The sequence below is a fragment of the Saccopteryx bilineata genome, chromosome 2 (assembly GCF_036850765.1).
Source record: "Saccopteryx bilineata isolate mSacBil1 chromosome 2, mSacBil1_pri_phased_curated, whole genome shotgun sequence".
NCBI classification, from domain to species: Eukaryota; Metazoa; Chordata; class Mammalia; order Chiroptera; family Emballonuridae; genus Saccopteryx; species Saccopteryx bilineata.
In genome coordinates this window covers 227,064,177-227,090,382 of record NC_089491.1, presented here as the reverse complement: position 1 = coordinate 227,090,382, position 26,206 = coordinate 227,064,177, and the positions used below count along the sequence as shown (strand labels likewise).

The following is a 26,206-nucleotide window of genomic DNA, read 5'->3' as shown; positions in this document are numbered from 1 at the left end:
ACATTTTTTACCTTTTGTAGTTTATTTTGGAAATACTTTAGTAACTTTTCCTAAGCTGAGTTTTTTTTTTTTTTATCTTATGGATGTTTCACCTTGTAGAACATTAAGATTGGATGTGTGAAAGGCTTGCACAGAAAGCAGTTAACATCATCTTTGTCCTAGGAATTGTACTCTACAACTAGAAAGATATTCTCTGGTCTTTTTTTTTTTTTTTTTTTTTTTTGTATTTTTCTGAAGTTGGAAACGGGAGGCAGTCAGACAGACTCCCACATGCGCCCAACCAGGATCCACCCGGCATGCCCACCAGGGGGTGATGCTCTGCCCATCTGGGGCGTTGCTCTGTTGCAACCAGAGCCATTCTAGCACCTGAGGCAGAGGTCATAGAGCCATCCTCGGCACCCAGGCCAACTTTGCTCAATGGAGTCTTGGCTGTGGAAGGGGAAGAGAGAGACAGAGAGGAAGGAGAGGGGGAGGGGTGGAGAAGCAGATGGGTGCTTCTCCTGTGTGCTCTGGCCGGAAATCGAACCCGGGACTCCTGCACACCAGGCCGACGCTCTACCACTGAGCCAACCTGCCAGGGCCCGGTCTTTTTTTTTTTTTAATTGATTTTAATTTATTGTGTTTACATAGATTCTAGTGTTGCCTGAATGCATCCCCCCCGTCTTTACTGATGAAGTATTTCTGTGAGTCATAGAAAATTGAGGAAGTTCCTGCTTCCTTGGTATCAACATTTTTGATGTATTCATAAAACCTGGAAACTTTGTGCTTAGATGGGAACTTTAAGACAATTTAGTCCTGTGTACTTTAGACAGAAAGACTCATATCTTTTAAGAGTGGTTGCAAGCCATAGAATACATATGACCGTTAATGTTACTTGTAAATTTGAGAAGCACGAACAGTCCTAATGAACATATATTTTGGAGGAGAATGCAAATATCATGTAAATATTTGTGGTAAAAGCAAATATCATCAGTCCTCTCCTCAAATGAAGAAAAAATAAAAGAGAAAAGGGAAGTATTAATATGGGAAGGTACCTAAATATTAATAAGCGAAGGGAGCAAAGGGAATAAGACACTGAGCAAAGGTTAATGAAACTGGGGAGCCTGCTTCAGTGGGAAGCTAAGCATTCACATGCTACAGGAGCCATTGTGCCCTTGGGGGCGATTTAATCCCCAGCCAGTTAGGGATATCCCCAGGGTACTGACAATTGCTACTAAGCAAAATCTGAAATAATGAGAAAATGCTTCAGAGAATGGCAGTTTCGCACCTTATTTTATATATATACATTACAATCAGAGGTTACATGGCATCCACTGGTGATAGGTTAGGGAGGCTGTAGAAAGCAAAGTGGGATTGAATGAAAAGTAAACCTGAGAAACACATCTTTACATAGGTGGGTATAGGATAGTTACAGTCAACAATTAACAACGAGGGTTAGAGGGGTAGTACGGTGATTGTGCCCTGTTTAGGGGGGAATTACCCTGACATTCCAGAGGTGTATTATCGCAGATGCAAAAAGACAGTAAACAGGACCTGGCCGGTTGGCTCAGCGGTAGAGCGTCGGCCTGGTGTGCGGAAGTCCCGGGTTTGATTCCTGGCCAGGGCACACAGGAGAAGTGCCCATCTGCTTCTCCACCCCTCCCCCTCTCCTTCCTCTCTGTCTCTCTCTTCCCCTCCCGCAGCTGAGGCTCCATTGGAGCAAAAGATGTCCCGGGCGCTGGGGATGGCTCCATGGCCTCTGCCCCAGGCGCTAGAGTGGCTCTGGTCGTGACAGAGCGACGCCCTGGATGGGCAGAGCGTCGCCCCCTGGTGGGCATGCCGGGTGGATCCCGGTCGGGCGCATGCGGGAGTCTGTCTGACTGTCTCTCCCCGTTTCCGGCTTCAGAAAAATACAGAAAAAAAAAAAAAGACAGTAAACAGGCTCAGTTAAGGTAAATATTGACCTTTGTCAGGAAGATACCAGGCTGGGATATGACTACCCATCATGACTCACTTTCAGTTAGGAAGTTGTTTTTTTTTGCGACAGAGAGAGAGACAGATAGGGACAGACAGGCAGGAAGGGAGAGAGATGAGAAACATCAATTCTTCGTTATGGCTCCTTAGTCTCCTTAGTTTATTGATTGCTTTCTCATATGTGCCTTGACCAGGGAGCTCCAGCAGAGCGAGTGACCCCTTGCTAAAGCCAGCAACCTTGGGCTTCAAACCAGCAACTTTTGGGCTCAAGCCAGCCAGTGACCTTGGGACTTGGGTCCTCTTTGTCCCTGTCCGATGCTCTGTCCAGTGCGCCACCGCCTGGTCAGGTTCACTTAGGAAGTTTTAATTTCAGATAATCCTATGTGCTTACTTTGGTGTCTGAATTTATAAGACCTCCACACAGGCCTCCCCTGAGCTTGTCAGGTTTAGTATGTGGCCCATTTTCTCATCCACAACTAGAACAGTAAAAGGTGATTACTTAAAGGGGTAAGGAAATGAGACAGTAGGTGCCCAGAACTAGCAAATACGAAAGAACAGCTATTACCTCTAGGTTGAAAAAGAGTAGGCAGTAAGGGAACTAGGAGAAAGCCCCTCTCCCCCTCCCCCTGAAGTCAGAGAGTCAGATCTCTTTTTAGAGGTCATGGGTCATGAAACGAGCTGCCTGCCTGGTCAATACTGATCTGTACCAAGGCCTCCTGTTGCCAGAGGCCATGGGTGGACTGGTGCTGGTTTGTAAAGATTTGTCTTTGCTAGGATCTGGCCTGCTAGAACCTGGTCTCTGCTATGGGAGGGCAGAGCAAGCTCTGAGAGCACAGCAGGTGTTCCTCTGGGAGGCTGATGGGCTCCAGCCAGCCAGTGACAGTAGAGTCCCAGCCCTGAAAGACAAGTGTGTTGCTGCGATCACCTGGTGGGCTCACTGCCTACTAACCCTGTTTAGCATTGCCCAGGCTGGCCAAGGGTAAATGTTTCTAGGAGCAAGCTCTGGCATCACAAAACTGAGCAAGGAAGGCTAGTTGGAGCTGAGGGACAATAAATTGATACATGACACAATCAAAAACCTCCAGGTTAACTCTTTGATAAGATTTATAGTCTCTAAATATCAAGAAACACTAAGGAAATAAAGGAAAAAATGAATTGTCATTATCAGAAATGAAAAGGTCTATAGACACAAAAACTTTACCAAAGGGATAGCATGAATAATTTTTAAGCATTTTAGATGGTATGAAAACATTCCTTTGAAATTAAATCAATTTTTAGAAAACTTATTACATGTTAAGTAGTAAACTCATAAATATGTTACAAGAAAGGAAATTTATGCCCTAGCCATTGGTGCCGTGGATAGATCATTGTCCCAGAGCACCAGGGTGGCTGCTTCGAGCCCCAGTCAGGGCATATATGAGAAGCAATCAAAGGGTGCACAACTAAGTGGAACAATGAGTTGATGCTTTTCTCTCTTCTTTTTCCCCTCTCTCAAATCAATGGGGAAGAAATGAAAGGAAATTTGTGTCCATTTCTCTGGTCAAGATATAAAAGTCTTAATTAAAATAATAGCAAATGCCATCTAGTGATATATAAAAAGAATAATAAACTAAGTGGATTATATTGCGAGATGGCATGTGTGGTTTCTAACATTCAAAATTCAGTGTTGTTCATCATGTAGATGTTAAAAAAGAAAACTGACTCTCTAAAAATAAATAAATAAATAAAAAATTAGGCCCTGGCCAGGCTCTTGAAAGAAAGAAAGAAAGAAAGAAAGAAAGAAAGAAAGAAAGAAAGAAAGAAAGAAAGAAAGAAAGAAAGAAAGGAAGGAGAGAGGGAGGGAGGGAGGGAGGGAGGGAGGAAAGAAGGAAGTGAAGGGAAGGGAAGGGAGAAAGAAAAGAAAGAAAAAACTCATGGCTATTTTTTTTTTTTTTTTTTTTTACAGGGATAGAGAGTAAGAGAGAGAGACAGATAGGGACAGATAGACAGGAACGGAGAGAGACGAGAAGCATCAATCATTAGTTTTTCATTGCGACACCTTAGTTGTTCATTGATTGCTTTCTCATAATGTGCCTTGACTGTGGGCCTTCAGCAGTCCGAGTGACCCCTTGCTCAAGCCAGCGACCTTGGGTCCAAGCTGGTGAGCTTTGCTCAAACCAGATGAGCCCACATTCAAGCTGGCAGCCTCAGGATCTGGAACCTGGGTCCTCTGCATCCCAGTCCGACGCTCTGTCTGCTGCACCACCGCCTGCTCAGGCTTGGTTATTTTCATAGGTATAGAAAAAGCACTTGATAAAACACAAGTAAAAAGGATCTTTTTTTAGAAGTGCATTACAAAACCATTAATATAAAGGGCATAGTAACAATACAATACAATTATTTTTAAATAACAATAAAGATTATTTACAAAAAGCAGCAAGCATCATTTCTAATGGTGAATTATTGATAGCTTCCCACCCAAGAGTGAGAATGAGATAAACATACTTGAGGAAATAACCAATATAATAATGCAAGAAAAAGAAGTGAAAGTTATAAAGGTTGGAAAGAAAGAAACAAAACTTTTCTGTTGATAATACGATATATAGAAAGTCCAAAATTATTCACAAACTGGAATCAAATTAAAAAATGCTAAAATCCTTATTCTAAAGTTGCTGGATAAGAAGTATTCAGAAATGAATTGTATTTTTGCATAGCAGCAACAACAGAAAAACAGCATGAATTTTCTAAAAAATCATTTGTAGTAGTATCTAAAAAACCAGTACTTTGGAATAAATAAATAGGCAAATCGATATTATAAAATGTCGATTTTTCTCTGAAATAATTAAATAATGCTATTTGAGTTAAAATAAAGGAAAAAACCCTGCAGGTGTGTGGGGTTGTTGCTATATTCTTAGGCTTATTCTAAACTTTATGTGGATAGTCAAGACCAGTGATAATTAAAGAACAACAAAGCAAGAAGACTTACGCTACAAAATAACACTTATAAGGCTGTGGTAACTAAAAAGGTGGGTATTAATGAAAGGAAAGACAGTCGACTGAAATAGTAGAGTAGAGAAGCCAAAAAAACACACCACAAAAACCACTTTTTATACATATGGTCACCTGATTTATTACAGAGGTTGCATTAGTGTGTAATGAGAAAATGGTGATTTTTCCAAAAATGCTATTTCAATTGACTATCTGTATAGATAAAATATTTGAACTCCTACCTTTTAAGTGAAGCAAAAAGCCAGTTGTAGATGAATTGTAGACCTAAATGAGAAAGGCAAAAGCAAAATGGAAACTAGAATATTTTTGTAATCTTGTATTACACAGGTTTTTATTTTATTTTTTTTACAGAGACAGAGAGAGTCAGAGTGAGGGATAGACAAGGACAGACAGACAGGAACGGAGAGAGATGAGAAGCATCAATCATTAGTTTTTCGTTGCACATTGCGACACCTTAGTTGTTTATTGATTGCTTTCTCATATGTGCCTTGACCATGGGCCTTCAGCAGACCGAGTAACCCCTTGCTCGAGCCAGCGACCTTGGGTCCAAGCTGGTGAATTTTTGCTCAAACTAGATGAGCCCGCGCTCAAGCTGGCGACCTTGGGGTCTCGAACCTGGGTCTTCCGCATCCCAGTCTGACGCTCTATCCACTGCGCCTCCGCCTGGTCAGGCTACACAGGTTTTTAAAACAAAATGCCTAAAGTATCCGTTATAATGAGCAAAAATGGAAAAATATCTACGATGAATAAACATGGCAAATGTTGGCAAACTGTAGGGCAGTTGGAGCTCTCATGCATTGGTGGTGGCTGTGAAATTTGATCATTTTTGAAAACTATTAGGCTCAGCCCTCACTGGGTAGCTCGGTTGGTTAGAGCATTGCCCTATACACCAAGGTTGCAGGTTCGATTCCTGGTCAGGATACTTACAAAAGCAACCAGTGAATGCATAAATAAGTGGAACAACAAATCAATGTTCCTCTCTCTATATATAATATAATCAATAAATAAAAATTTAAAAAAGAAAAAGAAAACTATTAGGCTTTGTCAAGTAGATGCCCACCTTGTGACCCTGCAGTTCCACTCCTAGGTACATATATTGTTAACAGAAATGGGTACAGTCTCACAGGCTGAGCAATAGAGGTGATGAAAAAAGATGTGGGAGAAATGTGGCTTTCATCTTAAATTTCTCAGTGGGTCTCTTTGATTTGCTTTTTGGTTTTTTTGTTTTGTTTTTGTTTGTTGTTGTTGTTTTTTTTTTTTACAGAGACAGAGACAGAGTCAGAGAGAGGGATAGACAGGGACAGACAGACAGGAACGGAGAGAGATGAGAAGCATCAATCATTTGTTTTTCATTGCGCATTGCAACACCTTAGTTGTTCATTGATCGCCCTCATATGTGCCTTCACCACGGGCCTTCAGCAGACCTTCAGCAAAGTAACCCCTTGCTGGAGCCAGTGACCTTGGGTTCAAGCTGGTGGGATTTTGCTCAAACCAGATGAGCCTGCACTCAATCTGGCGACCTCGGGGTCTCGAACTTAGGTCCTCTGCATCCCAGTCCGATGCTCTATCCACTGCACCACCACCTAGTCAGGCTGATTTGCTTTTTAATGTCTTATTTTGGGACTTGGGGTGGTGAACACAGCGCATATACAGGTAAAGTATCATAGAACTGTGCACCTGAAGCCTATATGACTTCATTAACCAATATCACCTCAATAAATTCAGTAAATTGAAAATATTTTCTTGTGGGAGAAGTGAAAGTCTTCATTGTGGGACAGAAGCTACTTGAAGTATACTTGCTGGTAACGATTGCATACTTGCATGAATCAAAAGTTTGAGTTCTGATTGAATTGAAGCTTGTAAGGTTGAAGTTGAAAATAAGAGAGCCCGTGGTTCTCCTAGTAATTGGTGGACAGCATGCTTTCACCACTGGGGTCCCTAAGTATTATTTTAATATCTTATTTCCTAGGTGATCTGAGCTCTGTGCTGTGCTTTAGGAATTTATAAGGTCCTTTTAGAAAATTGCTATTACTCTGACTGTAACTATACTTTTTGGAGTCCATCCCCAACCCCTCTCTGTCCACATGATCATTACTAGGTTGTTTGTACTTTCTCTGTGTTTGACAAAGATTTAAACTTTACTGTTTTTTTCTTCTTAAATTGATTTTGTAATTTACATTTTTGAGGCTTACGATAATAGCACTGGGAGAGAAACTTAATGATTACTGGAATGAAATGAAAGTGAAGAAAAATGCAGAATATCCTCTAAATTTGCCAGTTGAAGATATACAGTAAGTGCTCATTTAAAAAGACCACTCTAATATCTAGATGTGATGTTGGCGGGTAGGGCGATTGTTTGGTGTTCATAGTGGACTCTTACCCATAATAAGAAAGAAATTCTACAGCTCAGATCAGCTTACTGTAAAATAAACTGATGAATATATACATTTACATGTAGTTACAAAAGACTCATGAAACAGTATTTACCCATGTGTTGTATATTATCATTTATTTCATTTCTTAAAATGCACATTTTGGGCCCTGGCCAGTTAGCACAATTGGTTAAGTGCATTGTCCCATAATAATAAGACTGCAGGTTCAGTCCCTGGTCAAGGCATACATGGGAAGTAACCAATGAATGCACCCTCTCTCTTCCTTTCTCTTTCTGTCTCAATAATAATAATAATAATTAAGTCCTAGCCAGATAGCTCGGCTGATTGGAGCATGATCCCAGAATGCAAAGGTTTCTGGTTCAAATCCCTGGTCAGGGCACATACAGAAGCAGCTCTCTGTTCCTGTCTTTCTCTCTCTCTGCCTCTCTTTAAAAAAAATGGCAGCACATTTTTGCCTGACCAGGTGGTGGGCACAGCAGATAGAGCATCTACCTGCTATACTGAGAACTCAGATTTGAAACTCCAAGGTTGCTGGCTTGAATATGGGGTCACCAGCTTGAGCAAGAGGTCACTGGCTTGGCTGGAGCCCCCCACCCCCACCCCATCAAGGCACATATGGGAAAGCAATCAGTGAACAACTAAAAGGCCCACAACTACGAGTTGATGCTTCTTATCTGTCTTTCTCAAAAAAAAAAAAGAAAAAAAGAAAAAATACACATTTTGACCCATTAAAATGATTTCACAATCCACTAATGGGTTATATCTCATAGTTTGAAAAACTGGGCACAGTTATAGGATCATGAGTATGATGCCAGACTTGAGTTTAGATTCTAGTTCTGCTGATGTCACTGTGTGACAGTGAATATGTTACTTGGCCTCTTATAAGCTTCCGGTTTTTCCTTTGTAAAATGGAAACACTAAGAGAATTTACCTCTTAGAATTGTAAGAATTAAGAGATATGCTGTCTGACAAGCAATCAGAAATACACTGAGCACATAGTACAACCCTGTGGATGAGTAATTGTACTGTAGGAAAGGTATTCAAGATACTTAATGAAACAGATATGACCGAGTATAGTAATTTCCCAATGTGTGTGTGTGTGTGTGTGTGTGTGTGTATGTGTGTGTGTGTGTACATGTGCATAATGTAACCTGAAACAAGTTTATATTTACTTTATAAACTTTTGGATTGAAGTTTTTTATAACTATAAATTGCATTTTTGTAAACTAGATTTAAAAAATTAGTCATTAAGGTGAAGTCTTCATATGTTAAATGAGTATATTACTTCTTTAAAGGATCGGTGTAATATTATAAATGATGAAAGTATTTTATAAACTGAAAGAATTTGCAAATTTTAGTTATTAAGAAGTGTGCTATAATAGAGGTTAAGATCGTAATACAGTTATAAAGACGAGCTTAAACTGTAGTAGTACAACTTGTCTATTTTCTGGACCTGAGTGGTTTATTGTGCTAATATAGTGTAGTAGATTTGACATTGCAGATGCTAACTTACACATTTCAAAGCAAGGCATTAGAAATATTTTCAGTTGTTTTAGTTTTTATTATCATAGAACAGATTTAATAGTATGTTATTAAGTAATACATTTAGGTCACTTCGCTTAAATTGGCCTGTCATTTATAACTTTTTGAAGGTAACCAAAATTGTTATTTTGGTTTAACTTGATGTACACAATAATAATTATGCAGAGTTTTCAGGGACAGAATTAAATGGTAGGGGCATTTAATAATGGAAATGGTATATTTAGCATCCATATTTCCATGCTTATATTTTGTTGTTTTGTTATAGGAAGCGTCCTGATCAGACATGGGTTCAATGTGATTCCTGTCTAAAGTGGCGAAAGTTACCAGATGGAATAGATCAACTTCCAGAAAAATGGTATTGCTCGAATAACCCTGACCCACAGTTCAGGTACCATATAGTTGGTAGTTCCCTTTTTGGAAAGGAGGAAATGCTGTTCAAAATGTATAAGTAGGCGCTGGTGACCGGTTCTTCCCATGTGATTTTTCTGACTAGACATTGTGATGTTCCAGAAGAGCCTGAAGATGAGGACTTAGTGCATCCCACGTACGAGAAAACTTACAAAAAGAAGTGAGTGCGGTGGGAAAGTAATTGACGCCCAGATCCTATTAGTTGTTGCTTCTCCAAGATAAAAGTAGGACAGGTGACCTTTGAACAGCATGGGTTGGGGATGCCTACCAGCCCACCACACCCTGCTCTCCTGCACTCAGAAATCTGCCTGTAACTTAGGTTGGCCCTCCGTGTATGTGGTTGATTGAGTCTGCAGATGTGAAACCCAGAGATATGGAGGTCTGACTGTACGTTTATTGGGAAAAATCCGTGTATAGGAGCACCTGCAAAGTTCAAATCCATGTTGTTCCAGGGTTGACTGTATAGCCGAAGAGATTATGACCCTAAAAAAGATACTGATGTAATAGCAAGTGCTTTTTAAACAAAGATTATGCTGTAGATACCTGCCCTCTTTTTTCACCTAGTGTTTATTGCTGTCCTATATACACGATAGTTTACATACAGAATAGTTTGTCTTTTGGGGCTACACACAAATGCATCATAAGTGAATACTGCTCTTTAAGAGCAAATAGTCTAATAGAGAAGTGAGACGTGTATTGTCACTTAGACGTTGACAAGTACCGTAAAAGGCACAATCCAGTCCTGTTGCAAAACCCATAGGAGAGATTACTTCTGGCCCAGGGACAGAGAAGGCAAAGTGGATCAGGAAAATTCATGAAGGACATTTTTGTCATAGGCCTTGGAGTGGGATGAGGTTGTACAGGGAACAGTGATTTGTTTAGTTGAACTAGACAAGTGTGTTGGTGGCATGGTGGAAAGTGGAGGTGGCCAGGGAAGCTGGGTAGTGTGGGGTGCAGGTCAGCCCGGGTGGATGTCAGGCTCATATGCTGCACACAGAAGGCCAGGTCTACTAAGAACTTCCGGGGAGTTTTGTTTCATAGTGCACTGATTTTTATAGATAAATCCAGCAGGATTGAAAGTAGACAAACTAGGTAGAAGCCTGTGTGGATTCCCATTCAAAGGCCGAAAACAGTAGGGATGGAGAGCTTGAGGCTCACAGTGTCTGGTTGTCACTAAGACATGAGGGGAAAGCCCCTGCCCAGGGGCTTCCCTCTGATGTCTAAGGGCGTGCACATCCAGTGACTTGGTAGTGAAATGGTGAGACCACTGGAAAATAATGATTAAATAAATCTAAGCATGTTTTTTATCTTTTTTTTAGAGACAAGGAAAAATTCAGGTTCAGACAACTGGAAAGGATCCCTCAGGTAATGAAGAGTTCCATTTTATAGCTGTGTCTTAGATTGGTAGTGATTAACTCAACAATTTTAAAGCTTATGAGTTGCATTGAAGTGATCTTGTTCATTCAGTTCACGCATTCCTCTTTTCCTGTGCCTGCCTTGCCCTCTGTATTGCTGGTGGCTGAGGCCAGGCAGGTCCATACTGGATTTGGGCAGACAATAGAGAAACTGCAGAGCCAGAAAGCATTGGGTCATTCCATTTAATAAAGTCTCACAATGGTAGACAAGCACACAAGCAGGGGAAAACTCTTCTCAGACAAATGAACAGCAAAAGTGGCCCCTCACAGTGGTGGGCAGGCAATCTGTCATCCACAATTCCCCTGAGTGCAAGCACGCATAGCCCTATATAGGCCATACACACGTGGTGCTGCCACGTGCTCACGCACTAATCAGGCAAAAAGGGCTTGCAGCCGGTAAACCAGTGAGCGAGCCTAACACAGCTGCCCCACACCTTCCTTCCATACCCTGATGTCTTAACCCACCAACTCATTCTTCTGTTCAGTTGTGTTATTTAGTTGGGCATCTTCTGAAGAAAGGCAGACATTCTTTTAAAAATCTTGTTGTTAGGCTGTTAAGGAAAAGTTCACAGGATCCCCAGGGAGCCGTGTCCTAGTACTAACCTGGACCAAAGCTAGGATGTTTTCTTTCTCTTGTTGACCGCTCCTCCTGACCCTTTTCTTTCTAAATGCTTAATGGTGATAAGGAGCCTTTTCTGAGCATATGACTAGGTGGTTGTACTTGTGTGAGAAGTTTTGGTCTGCTACAGATGTGTATGTTTGCTTATAGTTACATTGAAATGTTTTCTTGTATAGAGGCTGAGGGTTTAGTGGTGAGAGCAGAACTCGAACTTGGAAGAATAGTGGACTTACTTGGTTTTTTTATTTATTTATTTTTTTTTTATTTTTTTTTTTTATTTTTTTTTCATTTTTCTGAAGCTGGAAACAGGGAGAGACAGTCAGACAGACTCCCGCATGCGCCCGACCGGGATCCACCCGGCACGCCCACCAGGGGGCGACGCTCTGCCCACCAGGGGGCGATGCTCTGCCCATCCTGGGCGTCGCCATGTTGCGACCCTCCTGGGTGTCGCCATATTGCGACCAGAGCCACTCTAGCGCCTGGGGCAGAGGCCACAGAGCCATCCCCAGCGCCCGGGCCATCTTTTGCTCCAATGGAGCCTTGGCTGCGGGAGGGGAAGAGAGAGACAGAGAGGAAGGCGCGGCGGAGGGGTGGAGAAGCAAATGGGCGCTTCTCCTATGTGCCCTGGCCGGGAATCGAACCCGGGTCCTCCGCACGCTAGGCCGACGCTCTACCGCTGAGCCAACCGGCCAGGGCCTTACTTGGTTTTTAAAGGCAGCATCTTTATGACTTTTAATTTATTTCTCTTAGAAAAATTCGCTTTTGTTCTATCTCAATAAGTTCTATATATAGTATAGGGCCAGCAAGTCTTCTCTATAAGGCCAGATAGTAAATGTTTTAGGCTTTGTGGACTACATACAGTTTGTGTTGCATATTCTTTGTTTGTTTTGTTGTTTTGTCCACACCTTTAAAAATGTAAAACCAGCCTGACCAGGTGGTTGCGCAGTGGATAGAGCATTGGACTGGGATGCGGAGGACCCAGGTTCGAGACCTGAAGGTTGCCAGCTTGAGTGCGGGCTCATCTGGTTTGAGCAAAGCTCATCAGCTTGGACCCAAGGTTGCTGGCTCGAGCAAGGGGTTACTCGGTCTGCTGTGGCCCCACGGTCAAGGCACATATGAGAAAGCAATCAATGAACAGCTAAGGTGTCGCAATGGAAAACTGATGATTGATGCTTCTCATCTCTCTCTGTTCCTGTCTGTCTGTCCCTATCTGTCCCTCTATCTGACTCACTCTCTGTCTTTGTAAAAAAAAAAAAAAAAGTAAAGCCATTCTTAGCTCATATGCAGGATGGAGTTGGCTCATTGGCCTGTTGTGTTTTGCTCCCTGGTGTGGCACAAAGAATTTGCTGGGTAGGATAGTAGTTGTCAATATCTTCTGGGATAAGGGGAAAAGGGAAAATAATATTTTGTGTTTTGGACCTTGCACATTAAAAATAAATTCCTTTAAGATAATTTTTTTTCCTCCAACAGATTAATCCTGAACTGTTGCTTCGGACAACCCCTGTGTCATGTGGAAGTTTTTCTCCCATGAAGGACAGTGTTCCAAGAGGACATCTTCCAGAGGCAGCAAACAATTACACAAGACTTATAAATAATCATCGAGGTTCACCCCAGTCTGAACTGGAGAGCAATAGGTCAGTGGCGAAAATGTGATTTTCGGTTTGAGGAATGCGTATTCAACAGAGCCGTTACTTGGCACTTGTGGGGCAGTAGTGCACGACTAAGAAATTGCCATTTGTCTGTGTGTAAAAAGTATGGACACATGGCTTTGCTTTTACTCTCTACACTACCCCACCCTATTCATGCTACCTATTTAAATCAATTTTAAAATATTAATTGTACTTATTGTGGAATTTGATCACATTGTCATCTCTTGGAGATTTTCTATAGTATGAAAATTTGTGCTTTTAAGAACATCAGTATCTGAGTAAAGAAAAACGTGAAGTCATTAGCACATTATGATGTCAGGTGTGACCCATAATTCTTAGCAGAGCCTGTAGCATGCTGTAGATAGGATGAGTGATTGGAGAAGGAAGAAGAAGAAAGGTGTGAGTGATAGTGGGCTGCATAGTTAGCGCTTGTGGCTGGAGTGATCTGGGAGGCTCTCTGAGGCATGGTGCTTAGGCTGGTTCCCAGCGTTCGGAAAGCTCTGCCCGAGGCCTGTTCAGAGGGAATGGAATGAATGCAGGTGAAGGAAGAGCGCTCGTTCTGCCAGGGAAGCAGTGGGTCACGCTGATGGCCCCCCTTGGTGTTCACTGTGGAAGAGAAACACCAGAATAAGCTCTCTGAGGTGGTGAGGCCACATTTTCTGAGAGGTTTTTTAGCCTTCATCAGATTCTCCCAGGGAGTTGCGACCTCAGGGAAGATGAGTGATAACTGTCCTGTGCATGTGTGTATCAAAGATGTGTTCTAAAATGCTTGGCTGTTTCTAGTCCATATTCTGTGGATGTGCTTTGGGGCTCAGCTGCTCCAACTAAGAACATGTGTGACTTTTTAAACCAGTCTCTTTCATTTTTTATTTTTTTTTTACAGAGAGAGGGATAGACAGGGACAGACAGACAGGAATGGAGAGATGAGAAGCATCAATCATTAGTTTTTCGTTGCACGTTGCAACACCTTAATTGTTCATTGATTGCTCTCTCATACGTGCCCTGACCACGGGCCTCCAGTAGACCAAGTAACCCCTTGCTCAAGCCAGCGAGCTTGGGCTCAAGCTGGTGAGCTTTTTGCTCAAACAAGTTGAGCCCTCACTCAAGCTGGTGACCTCAGGGTCTCGAACCTGGGCTTTCTGCATCCCAGTCTGACGCTCCATCCACTGTGCCACCACCTGGTCAGGCAGTCTCCTTCATATTTTTGGTTTTTCTTTATAAAAATGGTTCCAGAAAAAGTAAAATCTGTAAAATTTAGAGACAAAAAATGTGACATCAAAATGGAAGATGGGAATAGAAGGAAAATTTTAAAGCCTATATTTATTTTATTATTTTAAAATTTTTCAAATTTATACAGCCAAACTCTGTGAAAAGACTTTCCTAAATTAAGTATTATCAGTGACAAGGCAGAAGCCTCATAAGAAAAATATTAGGGTTTACTCCAGAGGTTGCTAGACGGACTCAGAGCTTCTGAAGGTGGCAAACAGGGCTGAGAACATGGGGCTTGATGACTGTTTAGGGAGGCGAGTTTCCCGGACCTCCTCTTAACCTGCAGAGTCTGGCACATGCCTCACTTCCTGCCTCAGAAGGTGGACGGTGTGCCTTCTGGAGTAGTCTACTGTGGGAGGATGTGGGTGAGCCAGTTTTGAAAACAGGAGTCAGTGACAGTTTGAGCACTGAATGATGAGAAATTCCCCTCCCTCCCTCCCTCCCTCCCTCCCTCCCTCCCTCCCTCCCTCCCTCCCTCCCTCCCTCCCTCAACAGGGTGTAATGCTGGTGGCTGAGGCCAGGCAGCTTCCCACTGAATTTGGGCAGATGTTAGAGGAACTGCGGAGCTGGGAAGTGTTGAGCCATTACTTTTTTATATTTTTCTGAAGTGAGAAGCGGGAAGGTAGACAGACTCCCTCATGAGCCCAACTGGGGATCTACCTGGCATGCCTACCAGTGGGCAGTGCTCAGCCTATCTGAGATGTTGCTCCGTTGCAATCGGAGCCATTCTAGCGCCTGAGGTGGAGGCCATGGAGCTGTCCTCAGCCCCCGGGCTAACTTTGCTCCAGTGGAGCCTTGGTTACAGGAGGGGAAGAGAGAGATAGAAAAGAGAGGGGGAAGGGTGGGGAAGCAGATGGGTGCATCTCCTGTGTGCCCTGGTCGGTAATTGAACCTGGGACTTCCATGTCTGGGCCAATGCTCTACTACTGAGCCAGCTGGCCAGGGCCCGGGCTATTATCATTTAATAAAGTCTCACAATGGCAGATGCGCACACAGGCAGGGGAAAACCTCTTCTCCAGCACACAAACAGCAAGAATGGCCTCTCACAGTGGCAGGCAGGCAATCTGCCATCCACAATCCCTCTGAGCGCAAGCACCCATATCCTTATATAGGCCATACACACGTGACACAGCCATGTGCTGACGCACCAATCAGGCAGAGTGCTTGCAGTTGGTAACGCTGCGAGCAAGCCCAACACAATTATCCCACACTGGGCTTCCAGAAGAAAAGCCCCAGATGAGGATAGTTGGAGCGCCCTTGAGTCACAGCCAAGCCCTCACTCAAGTAGAGCGAGCGAGCCAGCCAAGAATCGTTATGCACAAACTGAAACAAAGGAAATGAAGAAGCCATGTGACATTTGCTGAGAGGAGGTAGATGTTAGACAAATCTCTTAGAATGAAAAGAAACAGTTGGAAAGTAAAAGAAAGAAGAGACAAAGTATAGGAGGGTGAACATCAGGGAACTTCAGGATGGTAATCAGAAGATGGGAGGAAGCCATGGAAGAAAGACAGTTTCCACCAAGTAGTGTAATGTTGAGGGAAAGCTGCATTCCCAGGAGCACGGAAGTTGTAGAACACCAGGAAAGAGAGTTGTTTTTTGGGAGGTCGGGAGGAAGACAGTGATGCTGGACAGTAGATGGAGGATGGGTGATGTTCAAGTTTTTTGTTTTTTTTTACAGGGACAGAGAGAGAGTTAGAGAGAGGAATAGATAGGGACAGACAGGAACGGAGAGAGATGAGAAGCATCAATCATCAGTTTTTCATTGCCACACCTTAGTTGTTCATTGATTGCTTTCTCATATGTGCCTTGACCACAGGCCTTCAGCAGACGGAGTAACTCCTTGCTCGAGCCAGTGACCTTGGGTCCAAGCTGGTGAGCTTTGCTCAAACCAGATGAGCCCGCGCTCAAGCTGGCGACCTCGGGGTCTCGAACCTGGGTCCTCCTCATCCCAGTCCGATGCTCTATCCATTGCGCCACCGCCTGGTCAGGCTGATGTCCAAGTTTTGAGAAAGTAACTTCCAATCTGAAAGTCTGTATAAAACCAAGCCAGAAGTAAACTTGAGGGGTAAAGAAAGATATTTTCATCAATCAAGCAAAGATTTATTTCCTGTATATGTTTTCTTAAGTTTTGATTGGAGAGTGTGCCCCAAGGATAGGAGAAAGGAAGTTCAAGAAAGGAAAGTCCTTCTTAGGTTAGGGAGGCCTGTGGACTAACACAGAAGGACCAAAGAGCAGACCAGGGCAAATATCCCTTCTAAGTGGGGCAAAAAGTAATCAACTGGTGATAAATTTACAGAAAACTAAGTAAAATGAGGCAATTTTTTTTTTTTTTTAATTTAGGGAGAGGAGGGGAGGCAGAGACAGACTCCCACATGTACCTGGACCGGTATCCACCCGGCAAGCCCACTAGGGGGTGATGCTCTGCCCATCTGGGGCCCTTGCACCATTGCAGCTGGAGACATTTTTAAGTGCTTGAGGCAAGGCTGTGGAGCCATCCTCAGTGCTTGAGGCCAACTCCAGTTGAGCCATGGCAGCAGGCGGGGAAGAGAGAGAGAGAGAGAGAGAGAGAGAGAGAGAGAGGGAGAGAGAGAGAAAGAAGCGAAAGGGAGAGGGGTGGAGGAGCAGATGGGTGCTTCTCCTATGTGCCCTGGCTATGAATCAAACCTGGGACATCCACACACTGGGCCAACACTCTACCACTAAATTAACCAGCCAGGGCCAAATGAGGCAATTTTTAATAAAGGAAAATTGTTTTGCATGAAAGGCCCACTTTTGATGGCTGAATGTTGACACATCATGATGGGCAAGCAGGAATGACAGTGCCGCTCACTGAGCTCTGAATACAAGGCAGACCTGCGCTGGGTGGTGGTGTTCTGTTGTGGACATAGATACATTGAAGTGCCCAGAGGAGAGCAAGTGAAGAGACATTTGGCAGTGTACCACTGATACTTTAAAGACACCTCAACAGTCTGTTTCTCATTTGTGAAGGAGAAAATACTCTCTACTTCCCTACTCATTAGGCAGTACTCTGTAATGCATCAGTGTTAAAAATAAGCACGGGGGGCTGGCCAGGTAACTCAGTGGATAGAGCATTATCCCGGTGCACCAAGGCTGTGGGTTCGATCCCTGGTCAGGGCTCATACGAGAAGTGACTGATGAATGCACAACTAAGTGGAGCAGCGAGTTGATGCTTCTCTCTCTCCCTCCTTCCCCCTCTCCCTCCCTCCTTCCCCCTCTTCCTCCTTCTTCTCCCTCTCCCTCTCTCCTTGCCCCTCTCCCTCCCTCCTTGCCCCTCTTCTTTCTCCTTCTCCCTCTCCCTCCCTCCTTCCTCCTCTCCCTTTTTCCTTGCCCCTCTCCCTCCCTACTTGCCCCTCTCCCTCCTTCTCCCTCTCCCTCCCTCCTTTCCCCTCTCCCTCCCTCCTTTCTCCTCTCCCTCCCTCCTTCCTCCTCTCCCTCCCTCCTTCCTCCTCTCCCTCCCTCCTTCCTCCTCTCCCTCTCTCTGCCCCTCTCCCTCCCTCTCCCTCCCTCCCTCTCAAATCAATAAAAAAAGGAAAAAAAATAATAATAGTAAGCATGACTATTTCTTAGAACTTTAAGGTGGAGTACTCTAAGGTTTTCTAGTTTGTCTGTCTATATTTTATCTTAATTTATGTATAAAATTTTTTCCAGCATGAAACGGAGATTTTCTGCCCGCTCCTCGAGTTCGAATGCAAAGAATCGGAGATTGAGTAATCAAGCATTTGAAAATTCTTCTTATAAAGATGATGATGAAGATGTCATCATCTTAGAGGAAAACAGCACTCCCAAGCCTGCAGTCGATCATGATGTTGAAGTGAAACCTGAACAGAGTCACATCGAGCAAAGTGATGTTCAGCTACTATCTATGGGTGACAGTGAACCTTGTAGATGGACAAGTGGAACAGGCACTTTGTCATCCATGAGTGATCAGGGAAATGCTGTGGCCACACAGACTGACATACCAGGTGTCGTTGTCAAAAAGGAAGAAACTGTTGAGGATGACATAAATACCAGAAATGGTGCTGCTGCACTGCCGTCCTGTGTGGCAGCTGAGGTGGGGACGCGTGAGACCCGGGAAGCCATGGACCAGGCTGTGGGTGAGGCTGGGTGCCAGTTAAGTGAACTGAGAAATGAGCTGCTTCTAGTTACCCAAGAGAAGGAAAGTTACAGACAACAATGTCGTGTGTTTACTGACCAGATCTCAGTGTTACAGCAGAGAATACTGGAAATGAACAACAAATACGTGAAGAAGGAAACTTGCCACCAGTCTACAGAAACGGAAGCTCTGCATTTACTTGAAAGTGTTAACGGCACACCTGAAAGCCCAGACCATGTGGTATCTCAGTATCAGCAAGCTTTGGAAGAAATAGAAAGGCTGAAAAAACAGTGTAGTGCTTTGCAGCACGTAAAGCCCGAATGTAGTCAGTGCTCCAATAATGAGAGTAAAAGTGAAGTGGATGAAATGGTTATGCAGCTAGACGATGTGTTCAGACAGCTGGACAAGTGCACTATTGAGAGGGACCAGTATAAAAGTGAGGTGAGTTACATCACTCAGCATCTTGGGAGTCATGGGAACCCAGAGTGTCTGAACCTCCCAAGAACTGCCATTTGCTAGATTGGAATAAGTCACTTAGTAGTTCCATTTATTGACTTACTCCACTGGTTCTTAAGTGGAGATTGGTCCTGGGGGCATGTGGAAATGTGTAGGGGTGGTATTGGTTCTTAAACTCTCTTGAGATAAGTGGGCTTGCTGGGAGACGTAATGGGTGGTGACCACATCTGGTAAAGGTCCTGCAGTGTGCAGGACCTGGCTTTGTGGATTTGCTTCCCAGTGTGCCCTTATGCTCTGAGATGGCTTTTCAGGCCCAGCCATCGTGTATCTACATTCCAAGTGGCAGGAAAAAGGAAGAGACAGTTCCTGAGAGTTACTGGTATTCTATCAGTTGGGATTTAGCTGGCTAATGGGTGACCTGGAAGTGTAGTCTTTATTCAGGGGTTCATTTGCTGAGAAAGAGTAGGTGACAGGAGACAAGTAGTAGTCACCAATTCATATTTTGGCAGCTTCTTTTTAAAGAAAATCTATTATATGTATCATATTAGATGGTGTTTGAAAGGAGGGTTTCTGTGCAAAAGAGTTTGGAAACAGTAGTACTGCCCATTCTTGGAAATACTGCTGACATAACTGCTCAGTCACACTTTTCATGTGTTGTTGGCTTAGGGGCTAGGTGATAAAATATATCAAAATCAGTAAAAGCTTCGTGTTATTACTTAGGGCTGATGTGTGTGCAAGAACTGGAAGCTACTTTGATGGTAACATAATTCAGGCATTTTTATCTTGGTTTTCCAGTTTTTAGGTACCATTTGTTTTCATTCAAGTAGTAATTGACATTTTCTCCTTTATCCTTTTGATGTGAAAGGATGTAGAGGTGAACTAGACAAATGAAGCTTTGTTTATGGAAAGCTAGTGGGGGCTTTATCTAATTCTTTTTTATTAATAGTTTTCATCAAGCAGGTTTTCTGTATTTCTTAGCTTAAATTTGTGCTTTGATATTAGTATTTTAAAACTTTTACAGTTAAAAATTAATTTTTTATCAGGTTGAATTATTGGAAATGGAGAAATCACAAATGCGTTCACAGTGTGAAGAACTGAAAACTGAAATTGAACAATTAAAATCTGCACCTCAACAGATAAGAACGGATGTTTCAACTTCAAGTAACATTGAGGAGTCTGTAAATTATGCTGATGGGGAAAGGTAATTTTAAATGAGGCATTTTGCTGCGGGTGCAGTTCTGGTTAGCAAGATACCTACTTACTAGGATACACCTAACTGCTGTTCTATCCAGTGAAATTATTGACTGATCCCAACATGATAGATAGAAAAGATGTCCATGTCATCATCTTTCTTTTCAAGAAACTTAACAGTTCAGATTCAACTTTATTGAAATAGGAATTTCAAAGGAATAAAGCACTTGATTGGTAGAGATTTGGAATGCTTGATTTCTTAGACTTTTGTATTTGGCACCATTTCTCTATGTCTTGCTATCCTCATTTTACTACGCTGTGCCCTCCCCAATCATAACTTTTAGGACATTCCAAAGTTACTAAAAATTGCCATAGTACAGGTGTTCATTAGGAAGAAGTTCTCTGAAAATAAGAAAACAGCAACTGAGTCCTGGCCGGGTAGCTCAAGTCAGAGTGTCATCCTGATCTTCATTCGTTGCATTTCTCAAATACAACCGAGGGTGGCATGTCAGTTTATAAAAACCTTCTCGCCCAGAAGAAAAAGTGCTAGCAACTCCCTATAACTTATGTTTCTCACTTGGAAGGAGACACTAGTTACACTTATACCTTTTGAGAAAACAGAAGTACAGACGAGAGCAAAGATATTGCACCACCTGATGAAGTGGTGCCTTCAGAAGAGCTGTAATGCTCTTCTTGACTGTGCAGTACATTCATCTCATCGTCATCACCTTCATCGTCATCAGTACTGCAGAGCTAACTCATCATCATCTTCATCATTCAAATTGTAGTATATTCGCTGAGTGAATATACTACACATATAGCCCGTATAGGATTTTATATGTTAAAATTACGTAGGTTTAAGAATGTAAAAAGTATTTAGAGCAGCGGTTCTCAACCTGTGGGTCGCGACCCCAGCGGGGATCGAACGACCAAAACACAAGGGTCACCTAGCCATCGGAAAATACATATTTTATTTAAAAATGTATTGTATAATAAATATGTATTTTCCGATGGCTTAGGCGACCCCTGTGTTTTGGTCGTTTGACCCCCGCCGGGGTCGCGACCCACAGGTTGAGAACCGCTGTTTAAAGCATAGGAAGTGTTTGTAAGAGTGTGGGAAAGGTTTATAAGAGTCTGAGAAGGGTTTATAAAGCCTTAAAATGTATATAAGTAATAAATATAAGGTCGCTACTTCACCTGCTTCGTGGATTTTTGCCTATCGCAGGGAGGGGGGTGTTCTGGAACCTAATCCCCGCAATAGACGAGGGACCCCTGTATAACAAAAATTAAATTTATTGTTTCATTTTACTTTTTAATGGACCTATTTGAACATTTTAAACTGTGTGTGGAGCACACAGTGTTTCTCTCGGACAGTGCTGTTTTATACACTGAGAATAGGAGTCCGTGACAGGTCAGGTAGACAGGAGAAATTTCCCAGGATGAAGACATAAAGGCTGGGTAAGAGGGCGGAGGGTCACACTGGTCTGTGTTTGTTATTTCACAGTTCTGAGAAAGGGGATGCTCTTGGTATGACATAGGATGGTTAATCCTTCCCACAAAGCAAACCAAAGGATTTGGACCCTGGGCCTCTTATGGGAGCTGAATGGGAAACCTTTGACAAAAACCACTGCCATGAGAATGGTGTAATATTTTATCAAAGGTCCATGGAATCTTACCACAGGAGCCAACCAAACATGTTTAAAATCACATTTTTGTATATTGTTAACCTAAAGATGAGCATCGCCTCAAAGAGATCTACCCTAGAAATGTCAGTATCTGTAAACTGAACGTTTGAGGGTGCAGGACAACAGCTGCAGTGTTCTCTTTTCACTCGGGCTTGGATGCAGAGGCTGCCGTGTAGCTGTAGGTGTTTAAAGTCTAACATGTTGACAGTCAGATACTTGTATATGAACTTGGAAGGAATGGTAATGCTGACCTAGTCCAGGATTTCCCAATGTTTTCAGCAAAATAGATTTTAAAAATTGCATAAGTAAAAAAAAATTGTGCCTGACCAGGTGGTGGTGCAGTGGATAGAGTGTCAGACTGGGACGCAGAGGACCCAGGTTTGAAACCCCGAGGTCACTGGCTTGAGCACGGGCTCATCTGGTTTGAACAAGGCTCACCAGCTTGAGCTCAAGATCCCTGGTTTGAGCAAGGGGTCATTTGGTCTGCTATAGCCCCCTGGTCAAGGAACATATGAGAAAACAATCAATGAACAACTAAGGTGTCACAATGAAGAATTGATGCTTCTCATCTCTCCCTTCCTGTTTGTCCCTATTTATCCCTCTCTTTGTCTCTGTCAAAAAAAGAGAGTGCCAGATCCCAAAGCATACAAAAAAAAAAATTGTATAAATACATAAAGTGGGTATTCAGTGAACTTAGCATGGTCTTACGTTTTAAAATGTCTTGTTTAACATTATTTACCCAGGCCTTGGCCGGTTGGCTCAGCAGTAGAGCATCGGCCTGGCGTGTGGAAGTCCCAGGTTCAAGTCCCAGCCAGGACACACAAGAGAAGCGCCCATCTGCTTCTCCACCCCTCCCCCTCTGCTTTCTGTCTCTTCCCCTCCCACAGCCAAGGCTCCATGGGGCGAAGTTGGCCTGGGTGCTGAGATGGCTCCATGGCCTCTGCCTCAGGCACTAGAATGGCTCTGGTTGCAGCAGGTAACACCCCAGATGGGCCTAGCATCGCCCCCTGGTGGGCATGTCAGGTGGATCCCAGTCGGGTGCATGTGGGAGTCTGTCTGCTGCCCCTGCTTCTCACCTCGGAAAAATACATACATACATACATACATACATAACTAACTAACTAACATTATTTACCCAGTGTTTTATAAGCTTATTTGATTACAGAACCATTTCTTTCTCTTCTTGTACAACAATGGCTATCTCATAGAACATATTTTAGGGAACAATTCATTTTATTTTCCTCCAAAGGAGCTGAAATTCAGAGATGCATTCTTATTCTTAGACCAGTATTCTCATTAGTATATCACTGCTTTTTTCTAGGTGATAACAATGTTCTAAGTTGTAAACAACATCTTATAATTTATACATTTTACCAGTTCATGCTATCTCTGGTCTCAAATAAAAATTCTATTAGTTGGAACCAAAAAGTCACTTTGTAATGTTATAAAACAGTACTGACCAACAGCTATATTATTAAATTATGAATTATTAAATAAGTAGATTGTTTCCCTTAAATATTAAACCCCACGTGAGTATTAAACTGTACTACAATGTTTGTCTAATAAATGTAATGTTTCTATTTGCAGCCTCAAACTACGGTCTCTCCGAGTTAACGTAGGACAGCTACTGGCCATGATTGTGCCCGACCTCGACCTTCAGCAAGTGAACTATGATGTTGATGTAGTTGATGAGATTTTAGGACAAGTTGTCGAACAAATGAGTGAAATCAGTAGTTCTTAATGTATATTTAATGTGAAATAATAAAAGTATTTGCTCAGTCCTTTTCGTTGTACAGCTTTCAAAATGTAAACAGTTTTGTTTTATAGATATGATAGGTGACAGACTGAAGAACTGTATCCTATGCAGTCAAGTGTGGCTACAAATATGTGGACACATTATCACACCTTTTGAAATGCCTGTGAGTCTTGATATTGAGCAGCTGAATAAGTAACTCATGTTTCTGTTTTAAAATGTAAATATTTGTAATTAAGTCTGCACATATTTTTTTATTACCCAGATGACTTAAGTGTTTTTCACAGAGAGGTTTTCAGGTTGCCCCTAACCTTTGTGCAGTCTTTTCTGGTTTCCCAAAGTGTATTTTTATCTGCAGTTAGGGCTGTTCCATGATAGAAGTGGAAATGCTACCTTTGATTTTTGTACAGAGAAGCTTAAGCAGGTGTTTTTAAAAATGGATTAACACTCCTGATAAGTTGTAAGTGAATTGAGCATTAATGTTTCTTTTCTATAAATTATCTCCTGAAATATTTTATTCCTGAAAATAAGATAAGTAGAAACTCTCTCCATCCATATGCCTGGCATATTTTCTGTGCTGAGATTGCCAATCATGATTAAGCAAAGTGTTTTTTATAGAACAAAGAAATAAGCTTTGGTATAAAAAAGTATCCAAGTATGTTAACTGTCTCACCATGTTTACTTGGAAGCCCAGTTTTGGCTGCTTAGTCAGCGTGGAGTAGGCACAGAAATTGTTAATTTCTTTGCTTTTTAATGAAATTTCCTGTACAGCCTTTTATAGGATTATTACAGGTTTACGTGAGTTGAGGAAGACAGTCTTTCTCAAACAACACAGCATACCTTTTATTATATTACAAACCTAAGTGTTTTATGTCCTGGAGTTAAGCAACAGATTACCCTAGGATTATAGTATTACATGCCATAAAAATTAATGCTTTACTTGTCCCTTGTTTTGTGCAATTTTGAAGAGATGGCTTTTTATTAAGTATAACTGTATATATAATTAAGAATCATATTTTCCACAACTTAAATGCACATTTTTTTCAAAGTTTTATCATTGCTATTTATTTTTACTTTTGTTTCTGAACATTCAATACATTTTTGTATGCTTAATTATGTCTGTCCTATACAATACTTTTTTACTGTACCTTAAGTTCTAGAAAAAGCAAATAAATGAAGATTGTTTTATTTGCTTGATAAAGTAATTGAAAGTGTATTTTTGGTATGAAGCTGGTTTTCTGTCACAATTGTATCTGCCTAAAATTTAAAAATATCTTGTAATAAAATAAAAATATATATAATGACCAACTCTTCAGATATTACTTCTAAAGAATTCTATATTCAGATTATATTTTGAAAACTAAAATTGTGTCCATTACGACCCTAAAGTTGAGCTCATTTTACCCCAACGCTCTAAAATGGAGCTCATGTTGAGGTGGAAGTGTGTGCTTATATTTTACACTTGAGAAGGATCTTCTGTGTCCAAGTAATTTACTCTAAAGAGACCTTGTCTAGCCCTGGCTAACCTAGCTTGGTAGGTTAGAGCAGTGTTTTTCAGCTGCTGGTGTGCAGGCTGATGCTGGTGTGCGGGCTGATGCTGGTCTGCGGGCTGATGCTGGTCTGCAGGCTGATGCTGGTCTGCAAAAGTTAACCATCCTGATGTATGAAGACTGTAGAGCCAATGACCTTAGTCGAATTCGCTTATGCTCAGGGTGATGGCCACTTATTGGCCTGTATCCTCAGTGAAAATACTATTGAGGTTGTCTTAGATGTCTTTGGAACTTGTAGGGTCATTTGAACCACCTTTTACACTATGCAGAGCATTTACAAATCATGCACAATCTACAAAAAGCATTTGGACAAAATTATGTAGTACTCAATGCATTGTACATGTGGAGTTCAGAAATCAAGCACAGACTTATACCATGTTGCACTGTTATGTACGGTAAGATAAAACTTTAGTCATAGCGTGTTTCTGTTTCCAGCTGGCTAGGTCACCAGTACCCAAATGTAAAACAGTTGAAAACCACTGGGTTAGAGCATAAGGTTGCAGGTTCGATCCCTCCCTGGTCAGGGTACATAACAGTAACAGATTGATATTTCTGTCTCTTCTTTACTTTCTCTAAAATCAATAAATAAAAAAAGAAAACGTCTAAATGATAGCAGCTATATACAACATATATGGGTTAGGGTTAGGGTTAGCACCAACCGGCACTTATAGAAGAATCTGTGTCAATTCTTTTTCCTAAAAATGCCAGGAAGAGTTGGCTCTTCAATTATCCCGTTTCTTTTATCAAGTAAAAGCTATGTATCTCAAGGTAGTTGTTTCCTTGTCTTCTAGGAAGTTCACAAGTAAACTGTCCCATTCGGAAAATTATCCCATTCAAAAGGCCTGCTACATCTATTTCTGTCTTCTTACTTAGCCTCCCTTTATAATACTACTTTTTCCCACTGATGGAGAACCATCAGCTCCTGGTTTCACTTAATTGTTCTATTTATGTAGTTCTGTACTCACTGATTGCTTCTCCTGCATGCCTGGACTGTGGGGGTCAAACTTGCCACCACTAGTGCACCAGGTCGACGCTTTGTCTACTGAGCTACCCGGGCCAGGGCTGAATTCTGTTTTTAAAAAGTATTTATAACCACATCTGCTAATTGAGGTCAAATGTAAGCAATCCAGGTGCTGAACCCCATAGCTTTGACCTCTTCAAAATGTTGTAGAAGTCAACATATTAAGAACAAATCTGACTTTAGTTGAAGAAAAAGACCTG

At 42.1% G+C, this 26,206-nt stretch overlaps 1 protein-coding gene across 2 annotated transcripts in view; it reads left to right on the top strand.

Moving 5' to 3' along the window:
- Window positions 1–24,066, top strand: part of MORC3 (MORC family CW-type zinc finger 3) — a 52,361-nt gene extending 28,295 nt beyond the window's left edge. For both annotated transcript variants that reach the window (XM_066259416.1, XM_066259417.1), the window contains 8 exons: window positions 7,128–7,232; window positions 9,142–9,264; window positions 9,370–9,444; window positions 10,604–10,649; window positions 12,789–12,952; window positions 17,906–18,791; window positions 19,850–20,007; window positions 23,270–24,066. In XM_066259416.1, the coding sequence (XP_066115513.1) occupies window positions 7,128–7,232; window positions 9,142–9,264; window positions 9,370–9,444; window positions 10,604–10,649; window positions 12,789–12,952; window positions 17,906–18,791; window positions 19,850–20,007; window positions 23,270–23,423 (1,711 nt within the window). In that variant the 3' untranslated portion in view covers window positions 23,424–24,066. The remainder of the gene's footprint in view (window positions 1–7,127; window positions 7,233–9,141; window positions 9,265–9,369; window positions 9,445–10,603; window positions 10,650–12,788; window positions 12,953–17,905; window positions 18,792–19,849; window positions 20,008–23,269) is intronic.
- Window positions 24,067–26,206: the final 2,140 nt, after the last annotated feature.